This window comes from Amphiura filiformis, chromosome 10 (assembly GCF_039555335.1).
Source record: "Amphiura filiformis chromosome 10, Afil_fr2py, whole genome shotgun sequence".
NCBI lineage: Eukaryota > Metazoa > Echinodermata > Ophiuroidea > Amphilepidida > Amphiuridae > Amphiura > Amphiura filiformis.
The window spans coordinates 44,268,083-44,295,426 of record NC_092637.1 but is presented as its reverse complement, the minus strand read 5'-3'; the positions used below and the strand labels follow the sequence as shown (position 1 = coordinate 44,295,426).

Here is a 27,344-nt window from a genome sequence, read left to right as displayed (position 1 = left end):
ATTGTGCAGGCTATCATATTTGAACAAAACCTAATTAAATGTTTTGCTAGAAACAGATTATTTAAAAAGAACATGAAGAACAAAAAGGATTTCACCGAACAAAATATGAAACCCATTTATAAAATTTTAGTTAACCACTAGTGCGCATTGTGTTTAATGATCTTTCTTTCAAACTTTGAATGAAGTGAAATGACGCATGCGGTATGCAATCACTCATTTTTTCGCAATCAGTCAACCGATTCCAGTAAAATTAGCGTATAAGATGCAGAATAAAATGGGCTACACGTTGATTTTTAGATTTCTGATTTGTGATATCTGATTTTTTTTGTCAGATTAGATTTTGTTTCATATGGGTGAAACATCCTGTAAAATTTAACCCAAACAGCATGAACAGGGTCAAATTTTAAAGAAAACCAAGAAAATTAAAGTTTGACGGGCCGGGTAGTTAGAAACCTGCTTTGGTCGCTTTCACAAAAATTCCTAAATCTGAAAATCATATATAAATCTTTAAAAAGGGTCAGACCATTTTGGTATGCAGTAAATAAGGGCATTCACTGGTCTCCATGTTTATCAAAAAGCAGTAATAAATCTTGGTATTGGCCCTAAATTTTCAACTCAAAACCCATAGAAAATATCTTACCTTTCCCAGAAATTGAGGATGTTAATGCCAATTATGTTTTGTAACTATCCTGCAAATTACAGCAACATAACTTATTTGGTTTTCCTGTTAAGTGTGAGTCAAAATTGGTCCATCGCCACAGTGCGCTTAATTGCCAGTGGCCAAGTACAGCGCTGCTCAGAATGGCACACAATATTCAGATCAATAAGATCAGGTGAAAACCTTGACCTACTGAGCTGTAATTTGGCAGAGTTGCCATTATTACCTCTATCATATCCTCTGTAAAAAGGTTAAAAAAATGGACAAGTAGATTAAATCACCAGCTTCCCTTTGGAATTTCCATACCCTTTCGAGTCATGTTAAATAGACACCTTTCTGAACATAAATGTGAAGTTTCGTGCTCATTTGATGTATTTTTCACCTGATCTCAACCCTAAACATTTTCTTATATTTATACCATCTACACTGACTTGCTGCTATACACGCACAGGAGCTGTACTTTTAAAATCCGCGCCTAATCAATAATGAGACTTTCACTCCATTGTTTTAAGTACTGTGCTCCCTGTAGCATTATCGAGTGACCAGGTCCTAGAGTGTGATGGTTTTGTAGCAGATGCCAGTGTTCATTCAAGCCTATCAAGGTCAGCATGGTCAGTTATTAGCCACTTGCTGAATGGCTGGGCATTATCAGCTATCAATGCAGCTGCCAATCACAGTAGAGGTTTGATAACATTTTGTTAAAAACCCAAAAGTGATATAAGGACAAAGCTGTGCATGTTGGTACTTGATTGTTTGGATTCCTATGTTGAAAATCCCTTGTAGTAGTATTTTTTTATGTGTAGTGTATATTTTGATTTTGTGCCATTTCGGCCATTTTGGATGATTTTTGGCAAATGTTTTCTAAAAGCATGATTTCAGTGCCTCGGTTTGAAGAAATAATTTATGCTCTTGACTAGTAAAGTGCCATTTCATAAGAAACCCCTTTGATACTTTCACAATATGATTGTTTAATGTTTGCATAATATATTAAAATAAAGAAATATAAAAAGGTAAATTATATGCTTATACCAATTTTGCTCCCATTGCTATTTTTGTAGCAATAGGGGCAACATGAAATTTTGATGGTCATCCCTACTAATAGCGTGAATTCATGCTGCCGCAATTGGTCATTACTGGCAAGTCCGTTTTAGTCTGTTCGTTTTCTTGAAGATCAAAATGCAAGTTAATTTTACCAATTTTAGAGACTAAAAGTGGCAATTTGTAAACAGAGTTAAAACTGACGGTTCTGAATTCGGTTAATGACTTTGCATTAGTTTTGTCGGGCACTTTGGACCTCGGAATACCCCTCGAGACTACTCCATTCTCGGTTCTAAAGGCAAAATGTTTAGATTTATCGCAATGCCCACCAAACAACGGATGCGCAATTATTGACTTCTAATCAAGGACTCCCGGATGTGACGTTGCGAGGGAGTACGCGGTACAATGATTCTTTGTAGCGGAACATTTTAATAGCGCGAGTGATTTCGCACAGCTGTAATGTTAAGTCCGGTTTAGCGTATTCGATGCTTTGAGGGCGAAATGTAATTAAATGAATTCGACTGACAACATCACATCCGTTAGCCTATATGTGGGGCATTGTGATAATACCCTCCGGATATTCCTCAGCCAAATGCTTAAGACGCTTTCCCCTCAAAATATCTGATGCATAGTTGTTAACCTATATATAGAAGCAATCAGTAAATTACTTTAACCAGATAGTTATTGATCATGTTAATTGATAGTCAAACCTTACATTACACGGCTAATTGAAACATTCAACTACTACAAAATGAACGAAATTCTCTCGACAATAGGATGGTTTGTACGATGGTTTGTACGATAAAGTGAGGTCTCTTGACTTTATTAATGTTTTACATTAGTTTCTTACGGTGGCTAATATTATGACATACTTAGTATTTCATTTTCAAAAATATTAATTACGCGGTTTAAATATTTATGTCATGGGTTTATTCAGGCGGCGAGTGGCATGATAGAGCTGGTAACTTGTGAAGCCGCCTGGCCGTATGGCATTTTCCATATACTCGGTTAGTTTTGTGGGGTTCATTATCGAACCCCAACGGTTTTAGCTTGTATTTATATTATTTATTAACATAGGCCTATTTGTCTGTGATATTTCAAGAGTTTTAAAATTTCAAAATAATCCCATTCAATTACACGGTTGACGATGGAAACTTACTGAATTTAGAGAATGCACGGCGCATACCATCTGGGTTTATTATTAATTCCACGGTAAATTTATATATTTATATAATATATTTTTGAAAATGAAATACTAGGTATATCATATATCAGCAACCGCAGTTTCTTGAGTGTAAAAGACAAATTACTTGTAAAAAGAGTTTTAAAATATAAAATAATATTGCATATTTCACACTTGTAATCAAAGTGTTCACATACAAATTGTATCAAAATAATTGGAACCAGGATGTGACATTTTCAACAACAATGCTAAAAATATAAAACCGCTAATAATTGTTGTGCTACTACATGAAAGGGCATACTTTTTTGTGTTACTCGCACAATTGCTTATAATAAAATATTTATTGCATAGGTGCTGTCAATCAATATCTCACTTCATTTAAAAGAACTTCTGAACGGAATATGCTATCTTTAAGACTTAAAATTCTTAAAGAAAATATTAACTACTATAATTACAAATAATGTAAAAAAATGGGTACATTTTCTCGGGAAATTTGTCTGGATCAATGCGTATCAACGCGAGTGTAACCTCAAGCCTGATCCCTGGCACCCGGCGGTGACCACGCTTATCAAGTCTTAGTCATTTTCAATTGGCCAAAATTTCGATAGAAATTCTTATAGCAAATTTATTGAATATTGAATACATCAAAACGTGATTGGGAAAAAATATTTACCAACGGAAACTCTTACCATAACATTTTAAACATATTTTGCATCAAATACATTTGTAGACCACCCGCTGTAGTCGGGGTAACATTCCATAATGCATGTCTGCGCCCATGGGTGTAACGTATCCAGAAAATTTTCTCGAGAACATTTACCCATTAATGTTGACTGTAAACTATTATAAAATTATAATATAGTGAACAAGTATCTTTACCGTGTCCATAGACCTGTGCAATTTGTTTCCCAAAGCATTATACAATGATATCACACAATAACTTGGTTTATGCCACTTGTATGAACAGTATGAAGCACATTCTAAAACAAGCTGCTTAAAAATCTACAGTACATGCACAATATCATTTCATAGTATAGTTCATTTCTGGCCCTTTAAGCACCCTTCATGCACGGTTGTTTGATGGGATCATCATTTATTAGTTTTTTAAACAAAACATCATGTATAGCCAAATGTTAGGCTTAAACAGCTAAAAATGATATCATGCTAATGTATTCAGATGATTTTGAGTCATTCTCAACTTTAATTTCCCTCTTTTACAACATTATTCACTTTTATAGTATTTTTTAAAGCTTTTTCGGATAAAAATGTATCTATTAATGACAAAATTGGTGGCGCTATTTAGTTACTGGAAATTACCCTTTCAAGCTTTTAATACAAATAATTCCTTGAAGTATTTGATAAAATATGTTTATAAATTTCCTTGTTGATTGTTTTACCTATTCCAACTGTTTTTATGGCAGTATTAATCACCAAACCCTTGCAAATAAAGAAATATGATTTAGGATAAATAGCGCCATCTATAGTTTGCCTTTAGTTAATAATGAAGCCAATTCTTTATACATCAAACAACCGTGCATGAGGCATATCATTTGACATGGTAAGATTATTAAACCAGTATCTGTTGATCGTGTTTTATTATTTACAAATACAATGTATTAATTTATTTCAATAGTCAAGCTCTGTAAAAACATATGCATTTTTTTCATAACAACAACAAATAACATAACTTTTTGCTACCCTGTACAGTTTTACCGGATATAGAATTATGTGTAAGAGATGAAATCAAAACTCGACCGGCGGTTGGCCGCCGGTTCTGTCCGGTTGCTATTGTTCTAAGCAATGGCAACAGGACGGAACCGCCGGTCCACCACCGGTCGAGTTTTGATTTCATTCATTATCTGCCAAGTCCATTATTCGTCTAGTTTTGTTGGCCAAGGTTAATCTTACATTAGTATCTATATTATGTTCATGGTAATATAGGTGGCCACCACATATATACTCATCGTTGCCTCACTTGCTATCAACTCAACTAAACCAATAATAATATCAGCCGTAAACTCGGCAAATTGTATTCTGAGTTAAAGTGTAAAAATAGGAGTATCAATTCGTTGCGACAAGTATCTTATCAAACGCTGTTTAAATCAATCAATAATACTACTGCTGAAGAGGATAATTAGCTTCTACCTATTTCTATAGAATAGTTCTTGTCTTTGTTTGCTTTGGCTAAATCCTGTTCAAGTGGTAGATAACAAAGCATTGTATTTTGTCTAAGTATGTATAATCAACAATGAGAGGATATTTCTGAACCTCGTTGACTTGGGGATGATTTGAAATGACCGACAATTATGACTGTTGGATATTTATTACCAGAAATGTAGAAAAAGAGACACATGTAGAACCGATAAAAAATACAATTTTGTCGAAGGAACAGAGTTCAACAATTATAACCCCGCTTTTGGATATCGTTTGAAGTCAAATGATATACCATTTTAAAGCTTGTGGTATATATTTTCTAAACACGAAATAAAACAATTGACCGGGGCCGACTTTACGGCTGTTTCGCCGCGTCCAGTCACATATGGCATTCTTCGTAAGTCAATTAACATTATTTCTTACACATTTATAATTATTAGAATATTAAAATATTAAAAAGAATGTTGTTATTTTGAGAACACATTTTACAATTTTGATTTTAGTGCAGCAGCGTCTGTTTCTGCATTCCGACAAATACTTGGCTGCTTCTTCATCTTAATGAATTTACATCAATCGGTTAGTTTGCGGACCGCTACAGTATACTAGATGTTTTATTTCATTAGAAGCTTATTACCTATCCATATTGGGTCTATTCCAGTTGACCTCGCCTTTCTTTTAAGCGTAGAGATGTGCCCGTAAAATCGTTCACTTGGCGCAGAAGTCATTCAAAATGTATGATCAACTCTTTCAAGAAACAGTTTTTTTTTGTGTATCTTAAAAGTAAGCTTTTATACACAAAGTGCATTACCTACATTTCTCCAGGCGATAGTTGAAGGTAGTCTATAGCAACGATACTGTAGAAACATGAAACTTGTCGAAATATAGAACATACGAATCGAATTATTAATTTCTGTCCCTATTCTTAATGATCTCGTCTTTACCATTATTATATTACCCTACGTTATCCTTGCCTTAAGCACATTTTGTATTTCAAGCCCGAGTCGCCCCCCAAGGTTTTCTAATCTGTAACTGAGGTGATCACCGAAATACGTTGCCAAATAGCTAGAGGGTGTAGACGACTTAAGGAGAATTTACACTACATCGTTGAGCGATAGCAATTCGTTTATAGCCAATGAGGTAGCGTGCTTTTTATATCGTTGTGAAAAGCACGCTACTTCATTGGTCAAATACAAATCGCTCGTCGCTTAGGCAATGCAATGTTGAGTATTATCTAAGGCACTTGTAACCTGCACGGATGCAAGTCCCGTATTATGTCCAAAGTGACATAACAAGGAATGGTCATTACTGTCTAGTCCTCGGTACCCGATGTGTGTTATACGTGTATACCCATCGCTGATCTCTGCGCCTTCAACATTTCCTTCAAATAAGCCACTTTATTAGTTGTAGGAATGTGGCCAATGTCAGGAAGGTGGGTGAAGGCTTCTATACTCATTACGTGAGGCTGGTTATTAATATCATTTCCCTCGTCTTTTTCTGTTGTATTGTCAGTCTTTTCGTTACTTAATGGTAGAGTCTCATTCTTTGCCGCTTGTGGTGTCTTCGTAGTATCCATTTCCAGCGTCAGTTTTTCTGTTGTTTTCTGTTTGGCACTTTCGTTTTCAGTAATATCAAATGCTTTTGGAATCTTGTTTAGTCCTTCAGACGACTTAACAGATTTTCTTCGCTTCGCCTGCTTGTTCTTTTGAAGTTTTAAATCGGCTACACTTTCAGCCGCATGTGATGAAAGTATGACTTTCTTGGTGTCTTTTCCGGAATTCTTCAGTTTCTTGATATCTTTTTCTAACTTTTGTTTCTTGATCTCTGTTCCGATTTTCTTCTGTTTCTGGATATTGTTTCCCGTTTTCTTTAGTTTTGTGATCGCTGTTTCCGTTTTCTTTTTCGCGATCTCTTTGTCATTCTCCTTATTCTTGCTCTCTTTTTCAATTCTCTTTTTTTTCTCGTCATCTTTCACCGACCCCTTCTTTTTCTTGGTCTCTTCTCCAGTTCTCTTCTTTTTCTCTTGATCTTTCATTGGCTTCTTTGTCTTGGTATCTATCTTTCCCAATTCTGTTCTGTTTCTCGTCATCTTTCATCGACTCCTTCTTTTTCTTAGTCTCTTCTCCAATTCCCTTCTGTTTCTCTTGATCTTTCATTGGCTTCTTTGTCGTGGTCTCTTTCCCAGTTCTTCTTTTCTTTTTCGTTATCTTTCGTTAACTTCTTGTTTTTTTCTTTGTTTCTATTCCAGTTCTATTCTTTTTCTTTGTCTCTTTTCCAGGTCTCTTCTTTTTCTCGTTATCTTTCCTGGACTTCTTCTTTTTCTTGGCCTCTTTTCCAATTCTCTTCTTTTTCTCGTTGCCTTTCCTAGATCTTGACTTCTTTTTCTTGAGCACTTGTCCACTTTTCTTCCTTTTCTCGATGTCTTTACTTGCCTTCTTTTTCTTGGTCCTTTTATCAATTTTCTTTCTTTTCTCGATCTCTTTCTTTAATGTCCTCTTTTTCGTCTTCATCGCTACTTTAGCACCCATTTTGTTCTTTGATAGTTTCATTTTAATACTTTGTCTTTGTTTCTTTGTCTTAACGACTTTCGTTTTGACGTTAGTTAGCGATTTTTTCAAAAGCATATCACAAGAGACGTTACCACCTAACTCTCTGATAGCTTTTATGTCCAATTTCCTCAGACGAAGAAGTGGTATTTTGCCGTCAATTACCCGCATTCTGAGTCCGAGCTTCTTCCTCCTGATGAGTACAAATATGCATTAACTAACTGGTTTGGCAACGAAGAGTCATTTTGCGGTGTTGCTGTACTGGTCTCCGAGCTACCATTGCAGTGTTCATTTTGTACAATAGGTCTTAATTGTCCTTCGTTTGGTGTCTGATATGCCTGTGTCTTCACGTTCGTGTTACTTCCGTCATCCGAAGAGTCAACTTGCGGTGTTGCCGTACTGGTCTCCGAGTTGCATTTGTCATGCTGTTCAATAATACCCGATTGAACTTCGTTTGAAATTTGCGACATGGCCTGTTTCTCCACACCTTGCGGTGTTACTGTTGTGGTCTCCGAGTTGCATTTGTCATGCTGTTCAATAGTACCCGATTGAACTTCGTTTGAAGTTGGTGACATTGCCTGTTTTTCCACATGTTTGCTACTTCCGACATCTTTTGATTTCTTGTCCCAGGTAAACTGCACTTTGAGAGATTTTTTACTTGCAGTAACCTTTCTCTTTTGGTTTGGCATAATGGTAGAATCGTCACTCTTCCTCTTTATTCCATTAACCCTCTGCTCTTTGTTCTTTTCTTTCGGGATATGGGAGTCATCCACTTTGTCTTTTATGTGTACGTGTTCAGATACTGCAGAATCATTAGCTACTTCAATTGGTCGTACTACGGCAATTGATTTCTTTTTATTCGGGATTGCCTGGGGTGTGACTACTTTCCTCTTCCTACACTTCTTCTCCACTCTCTTTTCCACCGGATTAACAACATTGTATTTCAATGTTAAGTCTACGGCGGAATCATTGACAGATTACTCTACAGATGGATATGTTCGCTTACTTGGTGATACCGAAAAAGTCCTGCCAGTCACATTACCAGACACTTTGTTTGACAAATCCAATGGGGTTGCTTCTCGTAATGACACTTCAACTGATTCATTCGATGTTATTACCTTGTATGTTACTATCTTACTTTGATATGATCTGTTATCTATTACAGTTTTTGCAGGATGCGTGAGAACCTTATTTGTCAAATCCAATGGTATTGAATTACTAGAATTCTCTGTAGCTTTCCTTATAATGTTCTTTGAATAAGGATTCGGTTTTGCTTGACCTTTTCCAATATTTGTTGAATCCTTTGATACAAAATTTGACGATCTTGTGTTTGTATCTTCCTTGGTCTGCTTCCCCTCTTGTTCGCGAAGTGAATTCTTCTCCACAAAAGCTACACTGTTATGATCTTTTTGGTTCATTTGAAGCACTGCATCAGTCGGCAGACATTTTGACACCGATGAATCAGGTTTGCTGCTAACTTGTTTTGTAAGCAACTTTGTGGCTATCTTATTTACAACTTTCCCACGAATTCTTTCAACTGGGCCTTCCTTTGGAGGTGCAATGGCAAAGGCGTATTTGTTGGAGGTAATCGATGATGTACATGTACCACTTGAAGCTGATCGTGCGCTATGCTCGGCAAGGGAATATACGGCACTGATCTTTGGAATCATTGGAATGTCACACGTCGCATTTGAAGTTGGTGCGATTTTCTTTGGAGTTGTAGTTGGCTGAGGCATGGCGGGTGAATGTGACGGGACTTTCGCGACCTTTTCAGGAACTGTCGCTGTGGGTGGCAGAGTAGGAGGGATCCTGGCTCCAACAGAGGGTTTCGTCTCCCCTGATTGCGTAGCGATCTTCTGTGTTACCAATACTGGCGGTTTCGGCTTGACTAATCCAACTGTTTGTTGTACTCCGATGATCGCACCAGTAGAAGACACGGTTAGAAGCTTGGAGCCTGGATTCTGAAGTACATTGATTGAACTCGGGCCCCTGAAACAGAAAATAATTAGCTGAAACATAATAGATGGTGTATATAACGACCCCCATAATGATAATAAGATTGTTGGGGGAAATTAAAGAGATTCTTCCCGAATTCAATACATTGAAAATTGGCTGTCAGAGGCGACACCTCTCGGGGTAACACTGAAAACAACACTCGACATAATAGTCCGTATATCTTCCTCGAGACAGTAATTTGGACTTTTTTTATTGCATCTCTAAAAGTAATAATGATAAGTATACTCTGGTTGCTCTACGATAAAGGTATTACTACCAAAAGCACCAATCTATCCAATTATCCCCTGCTGATGCCCTATTATATGGCTATCAACATGGTGTGAATAGTGTGCCAACAGATTTCATAATGCCATAATTACATAACAATCTTCTATCTTTTGGCTTGTCTACTTTGGTTTATCATTGGGGTGGGCTTGTCCAGGTGGGAGTGAATTTGGCCATGAATGATTACTAGTAATTGGTCCTGGATAAACATCCCTTTTTTTTTATAGAGCAAGAGGACTATACAGGGTGTCCCAGAATGATTTGTACCGTGTTTGCAAAAATAACTAAAAATAGAAGACGGGCAGTGTATCTATTTTTGATACCAGCATATTCTGTTAATTTCAGCACGCTACCTTTATTTGTTTTGGGGTGGCATGCATTAATGTAAAATCGATGAAAAACGACTCGCATACCTTTGAAAATGGCACGATACGATTAAATGAAGAATGTGGGATGTTTGGCACAGCATTTCGACGACAACTACTGTTGGGGTTGCGCCTTAAAGCTTACCGGACATCTGCAATGTTCGTTCTAGTTCTTACAGTCTTACGAGCACCTGAAGCTTCACTCTGCCGATTCCTGACAGTTCCGTGCTCGTCAAACTTCTTTACGTTATACACTATCGTCTAATAAATCTTCTTTGCGTCTCAATATACCTGCCGGTTTGCCAGTAAGTTTTTGAAAGAAATCCATGCTGCTGTACAGTAAATTGTGGAGCCGTCTTTTCTGTACCACAACCAGTTCGATCTCTGCAAGCATTTCAAATGACATGGACCTCACACCACAATAACCATATTTAAAACTACCGCCAAAGAGAGAATGGGACTAGGCCACAAATCCTTAATTCCATATAATGATTGCTTCGTAACGTCATAAATAATAGATAGATATCGGCTATTTAGTGGAAATATGAACAGGGCACAACTAAAATACCTGCATAAATTTTTTCCAAATAACTTTGTGCTGAACGGTTAGTAATGTTACAGATTTTCAAAATAGGTTGCGTTGTCAAAACTTAGAATTCACCATTTTACGCAATCTTCTATAACTTCTACTAGAAACGTCCAATTTTTAAAATCTAAAAAATCTGAGAAAGTTAAATATATGTAAAACGCAAAATGCAAAACAATATGACCACTCAACATGCCCTTCATACCTAAATAATTCTATGATTCCCGGTATAGATCATTCTGGGACACCCTGTAGATGAAAGTAAAGTATACATTTTCAGAAATTACTCAAAGAAACCAAGTACCATAAACTCCTACAAAATCGGTATTTTTAAAGAAAAATTGATTTTACTTTACGGACTCGATGTAGGCATACGGACTAGAGTCTTGACTTTGACACTTTGGGGGGAGGGGGAATTTCTGCAAAATACGACTTGCCGCGTAATACATTGCATAGAGATTTTCTTACATTGCTATTTACAAATGTATTCTACTGCATGCCGAAAATACTATGAAAATGTGATTCACATCAATACAGGAAACGCAGAAGTCGAGTCAGAATGTGTGAGTAATTGACGATTTTATGCATTTATACCACAGTTAAATAGTAACAAAATACACATTTGGAATATTATAAACCAAAATATGCGGATATTTTTCAGCTTTTTTAAACATAATTCTTGGCGTTCATACAATCTTAGTTTTATTATTCTTAGTTCACATTTTGGAATAATACGGACCAATTATTATCTATAAAGATGACGAAATGGGTAGATTGGGCATCTAATGTGTTCCTCGAACAAAAACTAATATTTCACAACTGAAGGTTACAGCTACGATTCTTAATTATTCTCTAATTTTCTAACATGACGTTTATTAAAAGAAGCAACATTTTAACAAACTAGATATTACACATTATATTACCTTAATAACTTTGCTGCCTCCTCTTTTGTGACAGGGATGTACGCACAATGCACCAGAGGACCACTCGTCCAGAAAATCTTCCGACACATGCACAGCATTCCATTACCCACCGACCTGCTGAGAGAAAAAAATACGACAGTTTGAAAAAATGCAGTTCAAAAGCACAAACTTCAACATCTAGAATATCACCTATTCAAAACCACTCTGCCCTGAAAGCCTCCAGAAGTACAAGCCTAAATCGATAGAATTATATAAGAACAATAGTTCCTACATTTCTCCATGCACTACAACATTACTAGTTGTGTATTATCTAGTTAAAAGACCTAAAAAAACTTGGTTTGGGTAAACACACATGTTGAAAATTGGTGATTGAATTAGGTTAAAATAATTGTCTGTTCCAAACGTCAAGCCTTGTCTCTACTTTCGAGTGTGATCATAAATTACGCTGTAACTCTGCATCGCACAATTGATGATCAAAAAGCAAAACCCTAGCAACACCACTGGGGAGGGGAAATGGGAGGGGGAAATGGGAGTGCGATGGTGTGAAAGTGAGGTATTGTACAGGAGGGGCAAAGCATTTTGGATTACATTCAGATGCAGTCTCAGAAGATTCAAGATACAACCAAGCAAGCTGAATTGGTTAATAGAAGGTTTGACAGTGCAAGTGCCGCAAAGCCGACAGTTAGAAATCGGTTACTTGTTCATAATAAAAAAAAAAACGGTTTAAAAGAGACTCTTGAGCTTAGATGTTACGACATTTGACCTTGGCTATACATCAGCATGCAGTGATATAATGGGAAATTGATCACATGAAGAAAGCACGAAAAAGAAAACGGCCAGTACAATTTTAATCTCAGATTGGTTGATTTTCCATTTAGATAAAGCCTTGGCCGAATATTTGCCATTACATTTGGAATTAAAATAAGTATGACAAGTGACGCATGTAGTCTACTGAATACATAACTATGCATTATCAGTGCATATATCAAGCGAGGGCTCCAACCATTGCCGTTTGCCCTTTCTATGCTCAAAGAACTAGATATTACAAAACAAAACTGCTCGCATAATTTTCCAACTCCCACTCCTCAAGTTCTTCTGTATGTTTTCAAAACTGTGCACAATCTGGCTCCGGACTACCTCACATTTAATTCACAAACATTCACGACAAGGTCTCCGCTCAGCTCTGGATGTAACCCGTTTGGCGACTCCGAAATACTAGTACAACAGGAGGTACGGCGATGGAGCTTTCCTATAACCACCCGTTCATCTCCCACTTAAAAAACCCACGTGTACTTGTGTAAGCATTTATACTATGAAATCTTTTTGTGTTACACAAACGACCAACCAAGAAGTGAGAACACTGCTCGGTTTATCTATGCTGACGATCTGGGTATTGGAGCTCAAGATCTAGATTTCACAGTTGTGGAAGAACACCTCTCTAAAGCTCTGGATGAACTCACACCATACTATGAAGATAACCACCTGCGAGCCAACCCATTAAAGACACAGGTGTGTGCCTTCCATTTACGCAACCGTGAAGCAAAGCGCCATCTCAAGGTCACCTGGTCTGGTACAGCGCTTGAACACTGTGAACACCCTGTCTATCTTGGAGTTACTCTGGATAGGTGTCTCTCCTATAAGAATCATGTTGAGAAGACAAAGATGAAAGTCAGTACAAGAAACAACATCTTGGGTAAGCTCACCGGAACAAGCTGGGGTGCAAGTGCTCACACTCTGAAGGCAACGGCCTTGGCTCTATGCTACTCAACAGCAGGTATGCATGCCCTGTATGGGAGAGATCGCCTCATGCAAAGAAGGTGGATCCAGCCCAGAATGCTAGCTGTCGCCTGATAACAGGATGTCTTCGAGCAACACCAACTGAGAGCCTGTACACTCTAGCAGGTATAGCGCCACCAGAAGTTAGACGTAACGTAGCAAGCATGAAAGAACGCCAGCGCCAATCCACTGATGTAAGACATCCCCTGTTCGGGCATGTCCCCCCAGAAAGCCGTCTGAAGTCCAGAGATAGCTTCCTGAACAGTGTAACTCCACTTGAAACATCAGCCAACAGTAAAAGAGTAGCAAAATGGGAGGAGAGATCTACTAATCACCCACCAATCTTGAATATTTCTGTTGGCGAAGAACTACCACCTGGTGCAGATGCAAGTTGGGTTGAATGGAAATGCCTTTTAAGGCATAAAATAGGTTAAGGTCTGGTGTAGGAAGATGTAAAGTCAACCTCAGCAAATGGGTATATCGAAAGAATACAGATGTAACATGCGATTGTGGAACAGAACCACAAACAATGGATCACCTACTGTATTGCCCTCAACTGGAGCAAACATGCACAACTGCTGACTTAGCAGTATACAATGAGAATGCTGAAAAATCTGTGCTGCACTGGCTGAAACACATTTAATCTTGTGTCGTGGACACGCTAAGAAGAAAGACCTAGTATTTACTGCATGTTCTTTACCCATTGGATTTTTGTACCCATTGTTTTTTTGCCTAGTTTTTTGTCAATGCCGCATCAAATCATGCCGCTCTCTACCTGGGTCATATACTCTGCGATCGTAATAGGGCTATCTTAAAGCCAAGACTTTTCTGCTTTACAAATGCTAAATTCCGCTTTTCTCCGCTTTGTAATTTTAGCACATTTCTGACATAATAAAGTTCCACAAGAATCTTACTTTTTAGTCGGGCGCGCAAAGGGTTGTGGGATACTCGAGCATTGTACGGTAAATCTATGACGGAGTTTATTTTATTTTGATGAATTTTGAAGACCCATTTCATTTAGTATTTTATTTATTTATTTTCAATTGTATTTTTTTTCTTTTTCTAGGTCATTTTTGCTTATTTTTTTTAAAAACATTTTTCTCAGAAATGCGTTTTCCGCTTTACCTCCGAATTCCGCGATTTCGGAATTTCCGCAACGCTGAGAATTCTTGGCTTTAAGCTATCTCTTAAAGCGTTTTTAGAGGACCGAAAGGTATTTTTATTAATTTCATATTTCAAGCGTTAATTCCCGCTGTACATAGAAGTTAGAACTACTTTACTTGCATTCCATGCATATTAGTAAACAGTAATAAAATCAAAATCAAACCAAGCAAGTTGTGTTTTTATTTCTAAGCTGGGCATACTTTTAAGCAAAACAGTTGCGAAGTAAATCTAGCAAGACCGAAATTAGAAGCTTTTTGCAAAGTCAAGCCAAATAAGGGACCCCGCCGTAGTAGTAAATTCAATAGGAATGATCCTTACAACATTCTAAAATGTTATAAACATTTATGACCTCAAAGGTCAAATCGTAGGGTCAAGGGTCAAAGGTCAAAATTGGCCAAATGATCTTTACAACATTCTTAACATGTTGAAAATATTCATGACCCCCAAATCCAAAGTTTATGGGTCAAAGGTCAAATTTTGAAAATAGTCCAATCGAGCTCAAATTAATCAAAAATGATCCTTGCGACAATATGTTAAAAATATGTATGACCACGAAGGTCAAAGTTTAGGGGTCAAAAGTCAAATTTACAATTGGTCCAATCAAGCTAAAATTCAACAGGAACGACCCTTACATTCTGAACATGTTAAAAAATATTGTGACTCCCAAGGTTACAGTTTAGGGGTCAACGATAAAATTTTAGAATTGGTCCAATTGTGCTCAACATCAACAGGAATGATCCTTTCGACATTCTAAACATATTAAAAACATTTCCTCAAACGCTAATAAATTATTTTCATTGCCGCCTTCGCTCTTATTTGCGACCCCGCACCCCGCACGCCATTTTGAAATAGAAACATTAAGCATAATGACAATACGTATAGTGGAAATCCGAACTTCGGTGCAAGCGATGGGCAGACCCACGCGCTCACCCACTTCAGAGAAGAGTAGTATCAGAAGATGAACGTGTCATGGGTCATGGGTCCTGTAGCAGGTTATAGTATGCATTCATATGTAAATAACCCGCTCACGCTTGACCAATAAAAATACATTAACATTGATGGCACCAAAGGTCAAAAGTTTAGGGGTCGAAGGTCAAATTTCAAAATTGGTCAGATAGAATGATCCTTACGGCATTCTATACATGATAAAACATTTATGCCCAAGGTTCAGGTCAAAATTTAGGGGTCAATATGGGTCAAAGGTGGTCAAGCTTCAAAATTGGTCAAACAGATTATTGCAGGTTCATTTACTTCTGCTACCAAAAGAAAATTGCAAACAATAGAAAGCACTCTTTGAGAGTTGGTCCTGCGCCATGAGTTGGGATACCTAATATGGCGGTGGAGTAACACTTTTCCACTTAAAGTGATGTTTATAATGTCATAATTTCCATAATACTTGTCATACAATAATAAATTTGGTGTCATTTGAAAGAGTAATCTATACTCTTTCCATAGCAATAAATAAAATTGGTTCATATTGTTTCAGTTTTAATTAGGATTAATTAATTGGTGATTGCGGTGGTGGCTATAGGAAGCCGGTGGCTTGGGAGCCATTTTCACACTTTTAAAAGTTAATTTTAAAGAAACGGGAAGGTCCATGTGTAATGAAAACACAATTTCTGGATTAATATACCCCAAATACATACAAATAGACACCAACATGAAATAAAAAGCTTTAAAATTAAAAATTAACGTCATTTTATTACAATATATATTTTTTAGACCCCCTTCCTGAAATGGTATTTTGACCAGCACCAGCTCATTTCTTGGCCGATTTTCATTAAAAATGATGTCAAAATGCTCAGGAAGACAAGCCTCATCAAGTAAAATGTTACTTAGCTGCAAGATGAAAGCCATTGTAATTTTCAAAATTTCCATGTGTTACCGAAAGGGGTCCTCCCAACTCATGGCGCAGGACCAGTTATAACTATTCTTTTTTCTTATTTCTTGTAACAAGATGAATAATTTGAGACAATTTTCAATAAAATCAGATCCATTTTCATTTTCGGCACCTGCGGAGCCAAATTTAGACATAATGACGTCACAATGTTACATTTTGCCCGTGGCTCCATAACCATACGTCATAGGACAAGTGAGCAGGGCTGTTTGATTTAAATCACGCCGATCTAAATCACTGATTTATAAATCGCGATTTAAATCACTTGATTTAAAAAAAAAATCTTAAATCAACTTTTTAATTTTGTATCATTTTTGATAAATGTAAAATGTCTTTCTTATATTCTTAACTTCATTCCTAATGTTTCTACAACCTTTGGAATTTTGGATACAATTACCATTAGCAGCAGATCATGCCAAACAATGCAGAAATAATATTTCGCGGTAACTGACGTGACATATTGATAGCCGGTCATGCACCGTTTAGAGCCACAGCAGAGTACACGGGAGAGTACACCAAAGTGAATTTGTTTTTAAGAGTGTTTTAGAATAAAATTTATTGAATGCTAATTTATTGCAGAGGCTAGGAAGCCTGGTTACCTTTTTGACATAGCCGAGTGGGAGGTTGTTTTTGGGTTTTTGTTTTAAGGGTGTGTGTGTGTGTGTGTGTGTGTAAAAACCCAAGCATCCTATGTATGCTGCCCCTGTAGCTTGGAATTCCCTTCCCAACAACATCCGCAATATCACTTCTCTCACTCAATTCAGCTGTAGTCTTAAAACTCTCTTTTTGATGATAAAGTCAAAAGAGTACCAGTGGAATGCTAGTCAGGTATGTATTTATTTAAAAAAAATCAAAACGTGCTTGTAATGTGAAAATTTAGTAGAACAAATTGGGTAACATCACGGGAAAAAAACTCTGTTGAATTCTGCATCTTGAACATGAATTTTTAGCAATAGATGATGCGACATCATAGAGGTATTGAGCTTGACCCGATATCCCTGTGAAAAAAGCCCTCATTTGTAATCCAAATAGCATTTTTGGACACCATGGAGAAACTGATATATTCGTTTGAATTAGATGGTACTCGTTATAGGGCCTATATTAAATTGGAAAAATCGCGTCGAGAAGACCAAACTTCCCGACGATCCCGTACCTCCCCCCTTAAAGTTAATGGTGCGTCCCTTATTGTTAAAAAAAAAAGGACGAAGGTCTGTTTTCAAGTTGTACAGGGGTCAAAATTTTTCCACGTGAAGACATTGTGACAAACAGCTTGCATAATGAAGCCTGGTCAAAAGATAATCGAGCGCGATGATAGTTGATAATTATTCAAGCACGGTGAGTGAATAGATGCCTAACATGCCTAATAAACTTCGATAATGCTATTGTAAGAGTTTGGTATATGTTTCCTATGTTTTCGATTCGGTTAATGTTAGGCCTAATCGTCAATCGACATATTTTTAAATCATATCATGAAGTACATAGCATTTTACTTCACTTTATTACACGCATACATGCCTATAATTAACAAAAATCCATGCACGTATAAATAAATAAATAAATAAATAAATAAATAAATAAATAAATAAATAAATAAATAAATAAATAAATAAATAAATAAATAAATAAATAAATAAATAAATAAATAAATAAATAAATAAATAAATAAATAAATAAATAAATAAAATGTTTGATTGGCGTTACCCGACCGGCCTTTTTTTCTTATTTTTTGGCAAAAAATTAAAAAAGAAATTAAATTTAAAAAAAAAGTTCCAAAGCCTTTATCATACACAATTTACAGCTTAAAATGTGTGTCTTAAAGAAATCGCCGACGACCTACTCTATTTTTTTAAGTTACTCCAATCAAACAATATTTTTTAGGCCTTAGCTGTATATCTGAAAATCAATCGTGCGTTTAGTTAGGCACTATGTGACTCATTTGGGGCTGGTCTGTCAAGGTCAAATGAATGGATAATACCATGCACCTGAACCTTTTTGCTTACATTCGGAGTGCAAGAACTGAATGGTAAATCAACAGTCAATAAATCGATTGCGATCGAAGATTTGAAAGTTGGGTTAATGTGTAAATTTCTTATATTAAAATAATTATAGTGAATACAATTAATAGTTAAAGGGGCTATGCAATAATTATGAGCGGGTGATTTCCAAACGGCGTTCCAAAAATGCACCCCCTCAGTCTGCCAAATATCGCTTGCCACCCCATTATTGGCTTGCCAAAAATCATTCCCCTAACATTTGCATATGCCAAATTTTTGGAATCGCAATTTAAACCTTAAGGGGTACTACACCCTGTGGTAAATTTGTGACTATTTTTGCATTTTTCTCAACAAATAATAACACACTGGTAACAAAAGTTATGTATATTATTGGGGCAAGGAATCCAATTACTACACTGAAATTTCAGTGACTCAAGACAAGCGGTTCAGTATATATGATAGGAAATGAGGTACATCCTAGCGGTACCTTATTTCTTATCATAAATAACGAACCGCTTGTCTTGGGTCAATGAAATTCCCGTGTAGTAACTGGATTTCTTGCCCCTATATTATAATATACATAACTTTTGTTACCACTGTGTTATTAGTTTTGAGAAAAATGCAAAAATAGACACAAATTTATCGAGGGGTGTAGTACCCCTTAATAATCTATATTACGAGCGCAGTGGGCGACCTGGAAAATTTAAGCGTTTCCGTACTGTTTATGTTTAGTCTGTTTTCCTAAGGCTTATTTTAGAGCGCTTTATTTAAAAGGCGTCCTAATATAGATGAGTGTTAAAAATGGGTTGCACCCCTCGGCTTGCCAAAAATTCGCCCACTCCTCATTTTGGCTGGCAACCCCCCCTCCTTTTGTGTTATCCTCCCAGGGCTCATAACTATTGCACAGGACCACGGGCCCCTGAAGCTATATAGCTTCGTATCTATGACGGCTAAGTTACTTTTTATGAGGTCTAAGGCCGCTTTAGGGTATATAAATATCGCACAAAATAAACAAACAAAAATGATATGAAAATAAGTACGCCATAAATAAATTAAACAACAGATGAAATAAATAAAAAAACTATAAAAAATATATAAATAAATAATATTAAATTAATGGAATGAAATGTACTATTGTACAATTTTCCTCATAAAAAATGCTTGTTTGAGTGATCATATTGGTTTATGATTTCATGTAATTTAGGGGGTACTACACCCCTGCCAATTTTGTGCCTATTTTTGCATATTTCTCAAAAATTATAGCGTATTGGGGACAAGTAAGATATGTATATTATAGGGGCAATGACTACAATTACTGCACTTGAAATTTTATTTCATCACAGACAACAGTTGTGGAGTTACAGTCAAAAATGAGGGAAAACCAATATTTGATCAATAAATCAATAACTACTTGCTTTGAGTTACTGAAATTTCAGTACAGTAGTTGTAATCCTTGCCCCTATAATATACATATCTTACCTGTCACCAATGTGCTATAATTTTTGAGAAAAATGCAAAAATAGGCAAAATATTGGCCAGGGGTGTAGTACCCCTTAAAGAGAAAGATCCATAAGTTTCCCCCTCTAAAGAAAGACACACAAAATAAAATAAGAAAAAATATATATACCGGTATATACAAGGAAGGAAATACATTAAAAGTGCATGTCGAGGAAGACGGAATAATTTAACATTATATAAAAATAATAAAACCTCTTGTTTGTACATCATACATATCGTTATGAATTCGGCAGAGTGACGAATCGAGTATTTTGAGCAAATTGAGTTACTGTATGCTTGTGATTATGTTTCAGGCGATCTTTCATTTCCACCAAAAATTAATGATAAATCTTACTTCCCAAAGTAGATATTGAAATTGTGATTTGGACGAATCGCGCTTAAGTCATTGTAAGTGCGATTAATGAATTTGACCAAATGACGAATCGTATACTTATCAGGTTGATAAATTGTATAGTATAGCTGGAAACTCCGAATTTTCTATATTACAAGTCATATACTGTTATTTTTTATACCAATGGGTAGCAGGGGCGGATTTAGGGGGGGGCGCAGCCGGCGCGCGCCCCCTCTATTTTTTGACTAGCAAAGGGCGCCGGTAACTTAAAAATACAAAATTGTAAGAAATTAAAAAAGGAACCAATTCGGCCATGAACAGCAAACAATGGGCCAAAACCGTTGAGTTTTCGAGGGGTAACCCCTTTAACACATTTTTTCGTCGTCGACCAAAAGGCGCCCCCTTTATCAAAAATTCCTGGATCCGACCCTGGGTAGCTATAGGTATCTGCTATCCAGTAATGCCAAAATAAGTACAAACATTCCCCACACGATATCGATATGGCGTAATTATGTCAGAGCGCCGTCGCAAAATTGGGAAATTATACACAAATTATAGGCCAATATTGTTATATCTACTCTAAAATCCTTGATTTCAACCGGAGTTTTTACTAAATATTACGGGGATGACTAATTATAACTTATATACCAAGTTTAGAATCTATAGCTTTAGGACAACCAGCAATTTTTACATAAAATCTCCAAATCAAGAATGAGTGCTATAGTTTACACGTAGTTAATGCGGATTCGTCCCCGTTTGTATCTCTTTGCGCAGCGATTAACAGTTTTTGGATTTAGCATAAAGCCGAATAGCTGTAAATACCTGTTTAGAGGGATATATCGATTGTTTCAGAACATGCAAGTATTGCAACTAATTAATGCACATTCACTTCTATAATATACATTTCAAATGAGTGCTCACGAATGTTCTCATAATTTAGAAGGGCCGATGGAATGGTACCAATATTTTCAAACGCCGTTTACTCAGAACAGCGAATTTGCGGATTCGTCACTCTGCCGTATTCATAACGATATGTATGTTCTAGTCCGAATAATCAGACCCAGAACAAAATATTAATTTCTGACATGATCGTGTACTGGGTCTGAACTGTTTCCATATGAAATCTTGATGGCAAATTGGACAATAGAAGCACATGGTTCTACGTGACAGCTTTTTAATCCCTATTCAGGTTACGTGAATCACGCAATTGTGGACCATCCTTCTGATACCTGAGTGTTTGGACAAGCGGAACGGTTTTTTGTCTACCTCTCTGTTTGTAAACAAACCAGGAGGTCGAAATCGTCCTCCTCGCCGAATACGAAAGTCAGCGTAATAGTACGGCACTGTGTATGTTCATGATACCGTACTTTTACCTTTAAGAAGAGTCTCAGTCTAAAATGATTTAAAATGATTTATAAACCGATAAATATCGGCTCTCTGAAAATACCTAGCCTCATTGGTCCACCGAAGTGGACGAGATCAAGCAGTTTTAAATGTTTAAGGGATGTGGCTGTAGGAACAAAGACCATACAAACATATTCTTGTTTACGCCGTAATATTGTAGTATTTCAACCATTTTACAACTTCAGCTGTGTAACTTGCAAAATTCCCGCTAAAAAGTGGTTCTTTGAATTTTTAAAATACATTAAAAATCGCATTGGACTTTTCGTACTGATTATACTATAATGATTACCTGCCTATAATGTTCTGATCACACTATAGACTGGGATTATATGTGACCCCATTGCCAGGCAATTTGTTCCTATTGTTCCTTGTCTGGAAAAATTCAGGGACCGTGCTTTTAAATAACCCGCCAGAACACAATAAGGCCATTGACCTGTGTAGTGGTCATACGTTGTTCATTCGACCATAAAAGATTTCTAGTCCCTCAGCAACTCATTAAAAATGCGTTGCATCAGGTCAGGGATTCTATTATAATAATTCTAATCCTTTCTTTGAGGTGAATAGATAAAAGAGAGTTCTTGAAAAACAGGTGTGATGTTGTAGATAATATATTATCATCAAAGTTGCTGGCATATAGGACATTTCGTGGAAGTGGCGCTTATTATATATTTCTTGTAAACACAATCTAATGTGGTACTCGCTACATGGAGAAGGTCGGTCTGCAAATGTCCATGCATGAAGCTATATAGTAGAGATATTATAGCTTCATGTTCAGTGTAAATCAATTAAAATACTATAGCTGGATATCAAAAAATCGTGATGCATTCCTTCTTGTTATGGACGATATTAATTTTGATATTACTGTGACAAAATCCATTCCCTTCTCAATTGATTAGGCTCCAGTCTTAGGCTTTCTTTTCTAAAAATAAATCATAGGGCCTAAAGGCAATTAAATATGGGCTAAACCCATATTCGGTATGCGGAAAGTTTTCATAGTCATCTATTACCTATACCAGGGGTCCGCAAATAGCGTGGCTTCCCGAGTGGCGCGAGGCGCCGTTTAGATTTAAAATAAATAAATAAATAAATAAATAAATAAATAAATAAATAAATAAATAAATAAATAAATAAATAAATAAATAAATAAATAAATAAATAAATAAATAAATAAATAAATAAATAAATAAATAAATTCCCATGTTCTCCGTGTACAGACAGGCTAAAATAGTGCAAAATATTGCACCAAATGGCGTCATTTGCACCTCAACTTAAAAAAAACACCACGTTAACTTCACAGGGGGGCACCCCTCTGACTCTCCCGGCCGTGCTAAAGCACCGCGAAAGCTGCTTCGCAGCCATTGAGTGGCGCTTTTCAGTCTTTATTTCATGTGGCGCTTCAACAAACCTATTTGAGGAAGCCTGACCTATACCAGTTTTCACCCCGATGTGGCAGTGACGTCAACGCGTTGAAGCAGCTGTTTCGCTCGCGCATCTATGCGGTGTCTTTAAGCGCGTGCGAGTGTACACCAGCGCTTTGATCGAACGCTAGGGAGTGTAATGAAATTCATACAGTGCTGATGTCACTGCCATATCAGTAGCCTGAATCCTTCTGGCCTCTAATGACGGCGTCTTTTATTTACCCACAATCCGTCACTTTGCCTTATTCACCAACAGCACAACCCGATGACCGTGCGTAGTTGTTGAAAAACTGAAGGATCCAGTCTACCACATCAGGGTGAAAATGGTATAGCTTATCGCAAACCAGCCAAATTTGTATATGTTTGAATAGCTATAGAATACCCGTGAATATAGTGTCAGAAACTCTCACACATCTTGGGATAACCTTGTCATTAATGTGAGACAGAAAGCAACGCCATTTTGGGGATATATTTGAACATTGCGAGGGAAAACATTGCGGTAAAAGTAAGTTAATCATGAAAATCGTTTAATTCTAATAATATCAACCAGTAACGGACACTTAGCCAAGACTATGTGAGAAGTTTGGGGTATGTAAAGCATTTTCTTGTTATAAAAAACAAGGAAAAAGCAGTCCAAAATTAAACAACTCGATATTTTAAAAAAAGTACATTTTGAGAAGGCCTACGCTGGTTCTTTTAATTCTAGTTCAAAATCTGTTCATCACCTGCAGTCCGATTTGGTATCTACGGTTTCATAAAAGTATTGGGAACTCTTTTGGATGGTATTTTGATTTAAAAAACGATACTGTTAAAAATATCGGTATTTATGCCAGCGACATTTCTATTATGTAAAATGCATTGAAAATTGTCGGCTAAAAAGTGCATAAATTAAAATCGCGAACAGTAATAGCAACAACAACTATCTACATTCCAAGCGGAAACGCTTTTCAAAAACATACCACCTTTTTCGGGCAATCGCTGAAACCGAAATATGAAATTCTAGGCCATCTGTAAAAAAGTGCGTGAGCAGAAATGACCATGAACTTGGGTCACCGAAATAAGTGTTTATATTGGTGTCAGGCCTTTCATAGTGATACAACAATTAGCACCCAATAATGGCTTTCATTTGAACCGTTATTTGTTAAACTGCGATTTTTACTTTTTGAGAAATCAATGAATGTATCAAAAAACTTTTCGAAAGTCGATTTAAAATGGCCTAACCCGTTAATGTTCCAACTTCTCTTCCTTTCCTATTTTCGATTATTTTCTCTTCATTTTTCTTTTCCTTTTTTCCTCCTTTTGCGTCTTCTAAATTCCCCCTTTTCCTTCTACATTGTCCTTATCCCCATGTGAAAAGTAATGAGTTCCATGAAAGAATATTATAGTATTAAGAAATAATTTAGTGACAGAGGAAGATCCATACCTTGGTGCGGGGATGGCAAAGAGAACGGTTTGATTTTGCTTCACTGTTGAAGACGTTGTAACAGCGCATGTAGCGGGTGGCACCTTCACTTGTACAGGGTGTAACAATAAAATTTATACAATTGCATTTTGACTTCTCAGGGAAAAACTAAAAGAGTTATGGCACAAATGTTATATGCAATACAATCAGTAATATCTTGGCTAAAAGAAGACGTTTAGTTGGTTTCTTTACTAGCTTGGGTTCAAAAGTTATGTCCGATTAATTAAATAGTCCAGAAAACGTGTTGAGCCACTTTTGCCATATTTGCGCATATCAAGTTTGAACCGCGTATAAGTGTATCGTGCATTAAACATCAAAGAACTGACACAAAAGAATTATAATTGGTGTTTCTTCATATAATTAACATGAACTTAATAATAATATGATATTTCTTTAAAATCTATAAATGAAGTCATGAAATTTCTTTCAAATAACCTTTATAAATAAAGTAATTTCTCATATCCCTGAGTTAATATTGGTAAAACTGAGAACAGTTTTTGTACCCATAAGTACCAAACAATACAATTTTGAAATTAAGTTCAGCTGTGCTTCTAGCTGTTCTGGGGCGACCACTATTGCCAGCATTTCTGTTAACAAATTCTACATACTTAAGTTATATGTAATTGTATGCCTTGATGGAAGATGTGAATTTGGAAAATGAGCTATAAACAATCGTATGGTTTCTGCTTGACTCCATGCTACCGAATGTCACAACCATAAAAATACGCTCTTCCAAAGTGAATTGGGGTTGAAGTTGTTGAGCTGCAGCCACGATTTCTAGTAAAAATGAGGTTGTTATGTCAGTGCTTAGTTGTGACTTTCAAAAACTCAAGGGATATTCTATTATGTAATCATTTCTACCACTTCGAATACCCAATTGTTTAAAACTACCTATCATAAGAGCGCCGTCCAACTGGTCCATGGTTCAACTCTATTCAGTCACTTTTGTAACACTTGACAAAAGTGGCCCAAGCATTTTTAAGACTAGGTTACATAATTGGCCATATCTTCACTTGTATACCATCGATTTTATTGGAGCAAAGCTTATCTGGTGGCTAAAGAAATTATCTTGATAGACATGTAAATACCGAACCAAAAAATTAGCGGCATACTTGTGTCATTCTATTTTCAAAATTGTACAAATTTTATTGTTACACCCTGTATAGTTGACACAACCGGAGTAGACAACACCGACTTCGCCGAAGCTGTATCCATGGTCAATTCACACAATGTGTTTGTGTCTTCAATAAGAGTTGAACACCAGTATTACATGGTGTTACGTAGAATTATCATAAGTCAGTGCAAAATTTGCTACATTAGTGGAACCAATGCTTTTAGCTTCTAAATACCCCTACGAACAAAACCTGAGTTGGTTCCATTTTTTTCGAATGTGTCTTCGGCGGCCATTTTGAAATTCAAAATGGCCACTATATTTAGCCTTTTGAAAGCCATATTTGTCCCGAAAGTGCACAAAGTCATATTTTTAATGATTATTTATACTTTTGATTGTCAAAATCCACTAAGAACATAATTAGGATCATTTTCTAGAATCCAATATGGCTGCCAAATCCAAAATGGCTGCCAATTTGTCTAAAATGTTCTGCCAGCTATAAGGATATTGATTTCTTTCCTTTTTGCTGATTATTTTCACTACTACTGTTTCTGAGAATCCACTGAGAACTAAAAACTTTATTTGGTCCATTTTCTTCAATCCAAGATGGCCTCTAAATCCAAAATGGCCGCCGTTTATTAAAATATGGCATACCGCTTTAGGCAATTACTATCATTGAGAGTAAATTACACGTATCTCATTTCTGTTAGATAAGAAAATGATTGTAAACATCTTAAAGTAGTACAACAACATTGTTTAAGGAGAATATAGGTGCATGTCACCTTTAAAAATGGCCGCCAAAATGTATTGAAATTGGCTAAGATTAATTTGTCAGCATTTATGCAATGAAATGCAGAATATCATGTTTTTAAAAGTTGAAATTTCAATATTGTAATTCAACTTCAGACATTTATGATCGAGCTGACCTTGAGGCATTTAAATGCCTAGTTGTCATCACCATGTTATCTGTATTTTCAAGTTCCTCAAAATAGCTGTATTGGTACATTCTTCATCTGCTCCACAAACACATGCTACTGTACATTGTACAGTGTACAAGTCAGATTGTGTCGTCTGCAGGAACATATTCTGGAGTATTTCCTTATTCCACATACGCACCTAACAAGCTCGACAACAGACTCGGGAGCTATTGCAATGTCTGACAGGATAGGTACTGGAATGTTATCTGCATCACTCGACCATCCTAGCTCGAACGGGTCTGGAATATTTGGATTTACCACAAGGTCTTGACTACAAACATTATGCTTGCATATGTGCCCGCAGAATGTGTTGATGCCATGCACCAGAAGTTGGCTCTTGAATTGTTTCCATCTCAGTTTGTCATTTGTGTTAGCCTGAAGGTTATTTTTTGTGCCCATGAGCCTGCACAAAAACCTCTCACAGCCTGAAACAACACTTTGATGTCCTAAGACGGATATGTATTGGTTTCAGCAAGATTTTCCTTCTGTTGTCACCTGTCCCCATAAGCATGGTTGTCTGAAGACCATGAACCGTGAGTCTTCGAAGAGCAAGGACCATAAC

The 27,344-nt window shown here is 36.5% G+C and overlaps 3 protein-coding genes across 5 annotated transcripts in view; 2 read left to right on the top strand and 1 right to left on the bottom strand.

Annotated features, from left to right (window-relative positions):
* Nucleotides 1-27,344, top strand: part of LOC140162918 (uncharacterized) — a 286,934-nt gene that overhangs the window by 121,269 nt on the left and 138,321 nt on the right. The window lies entirely within an intron of this gene.
* Nucleotides 1-27,344, top strand: part of LOC140162922 (CD320 antigen-like) — a 134,525-nt gene that overhangs the window by 79,338 nt on the left and 27,843 nt on the right. The gene's annotated exons all lie outside the window — the stretch shown is intronic.
* Nucleotides 8,541-25,955, bottom strand: LOC140162921 (uncharacterized). 2 transcript variants are annotated; one of them, XM_072186232.1, is made up of 4 exons: nt 25,852-25,955; nt 24,656-24,743; nt 11,731-11,847; nt 8,541-9,565 (listed from the first exon to the last, which is right to left on the bottom strand). In XM_072186232.1, the coding sequence occupies exons 1-4, from the start codon at nt 25,907-25,909 to the stop codon at nt 8,554-8,556; spliced, it is 1,275 nt and encodes a 424-aa protein (XP_072042333.1). In that variant the 5' UTR covers nt 25,910-25,955; the 3' UTR covers nt 8,541-8,553. The 2 variants fall into 2 exon arrangements, with proteins under 2 accessions (XP_072042333.1, XP_072042334.1); XM_072186233.1 differs by having other exon boundaries at nt 11,731-11,844.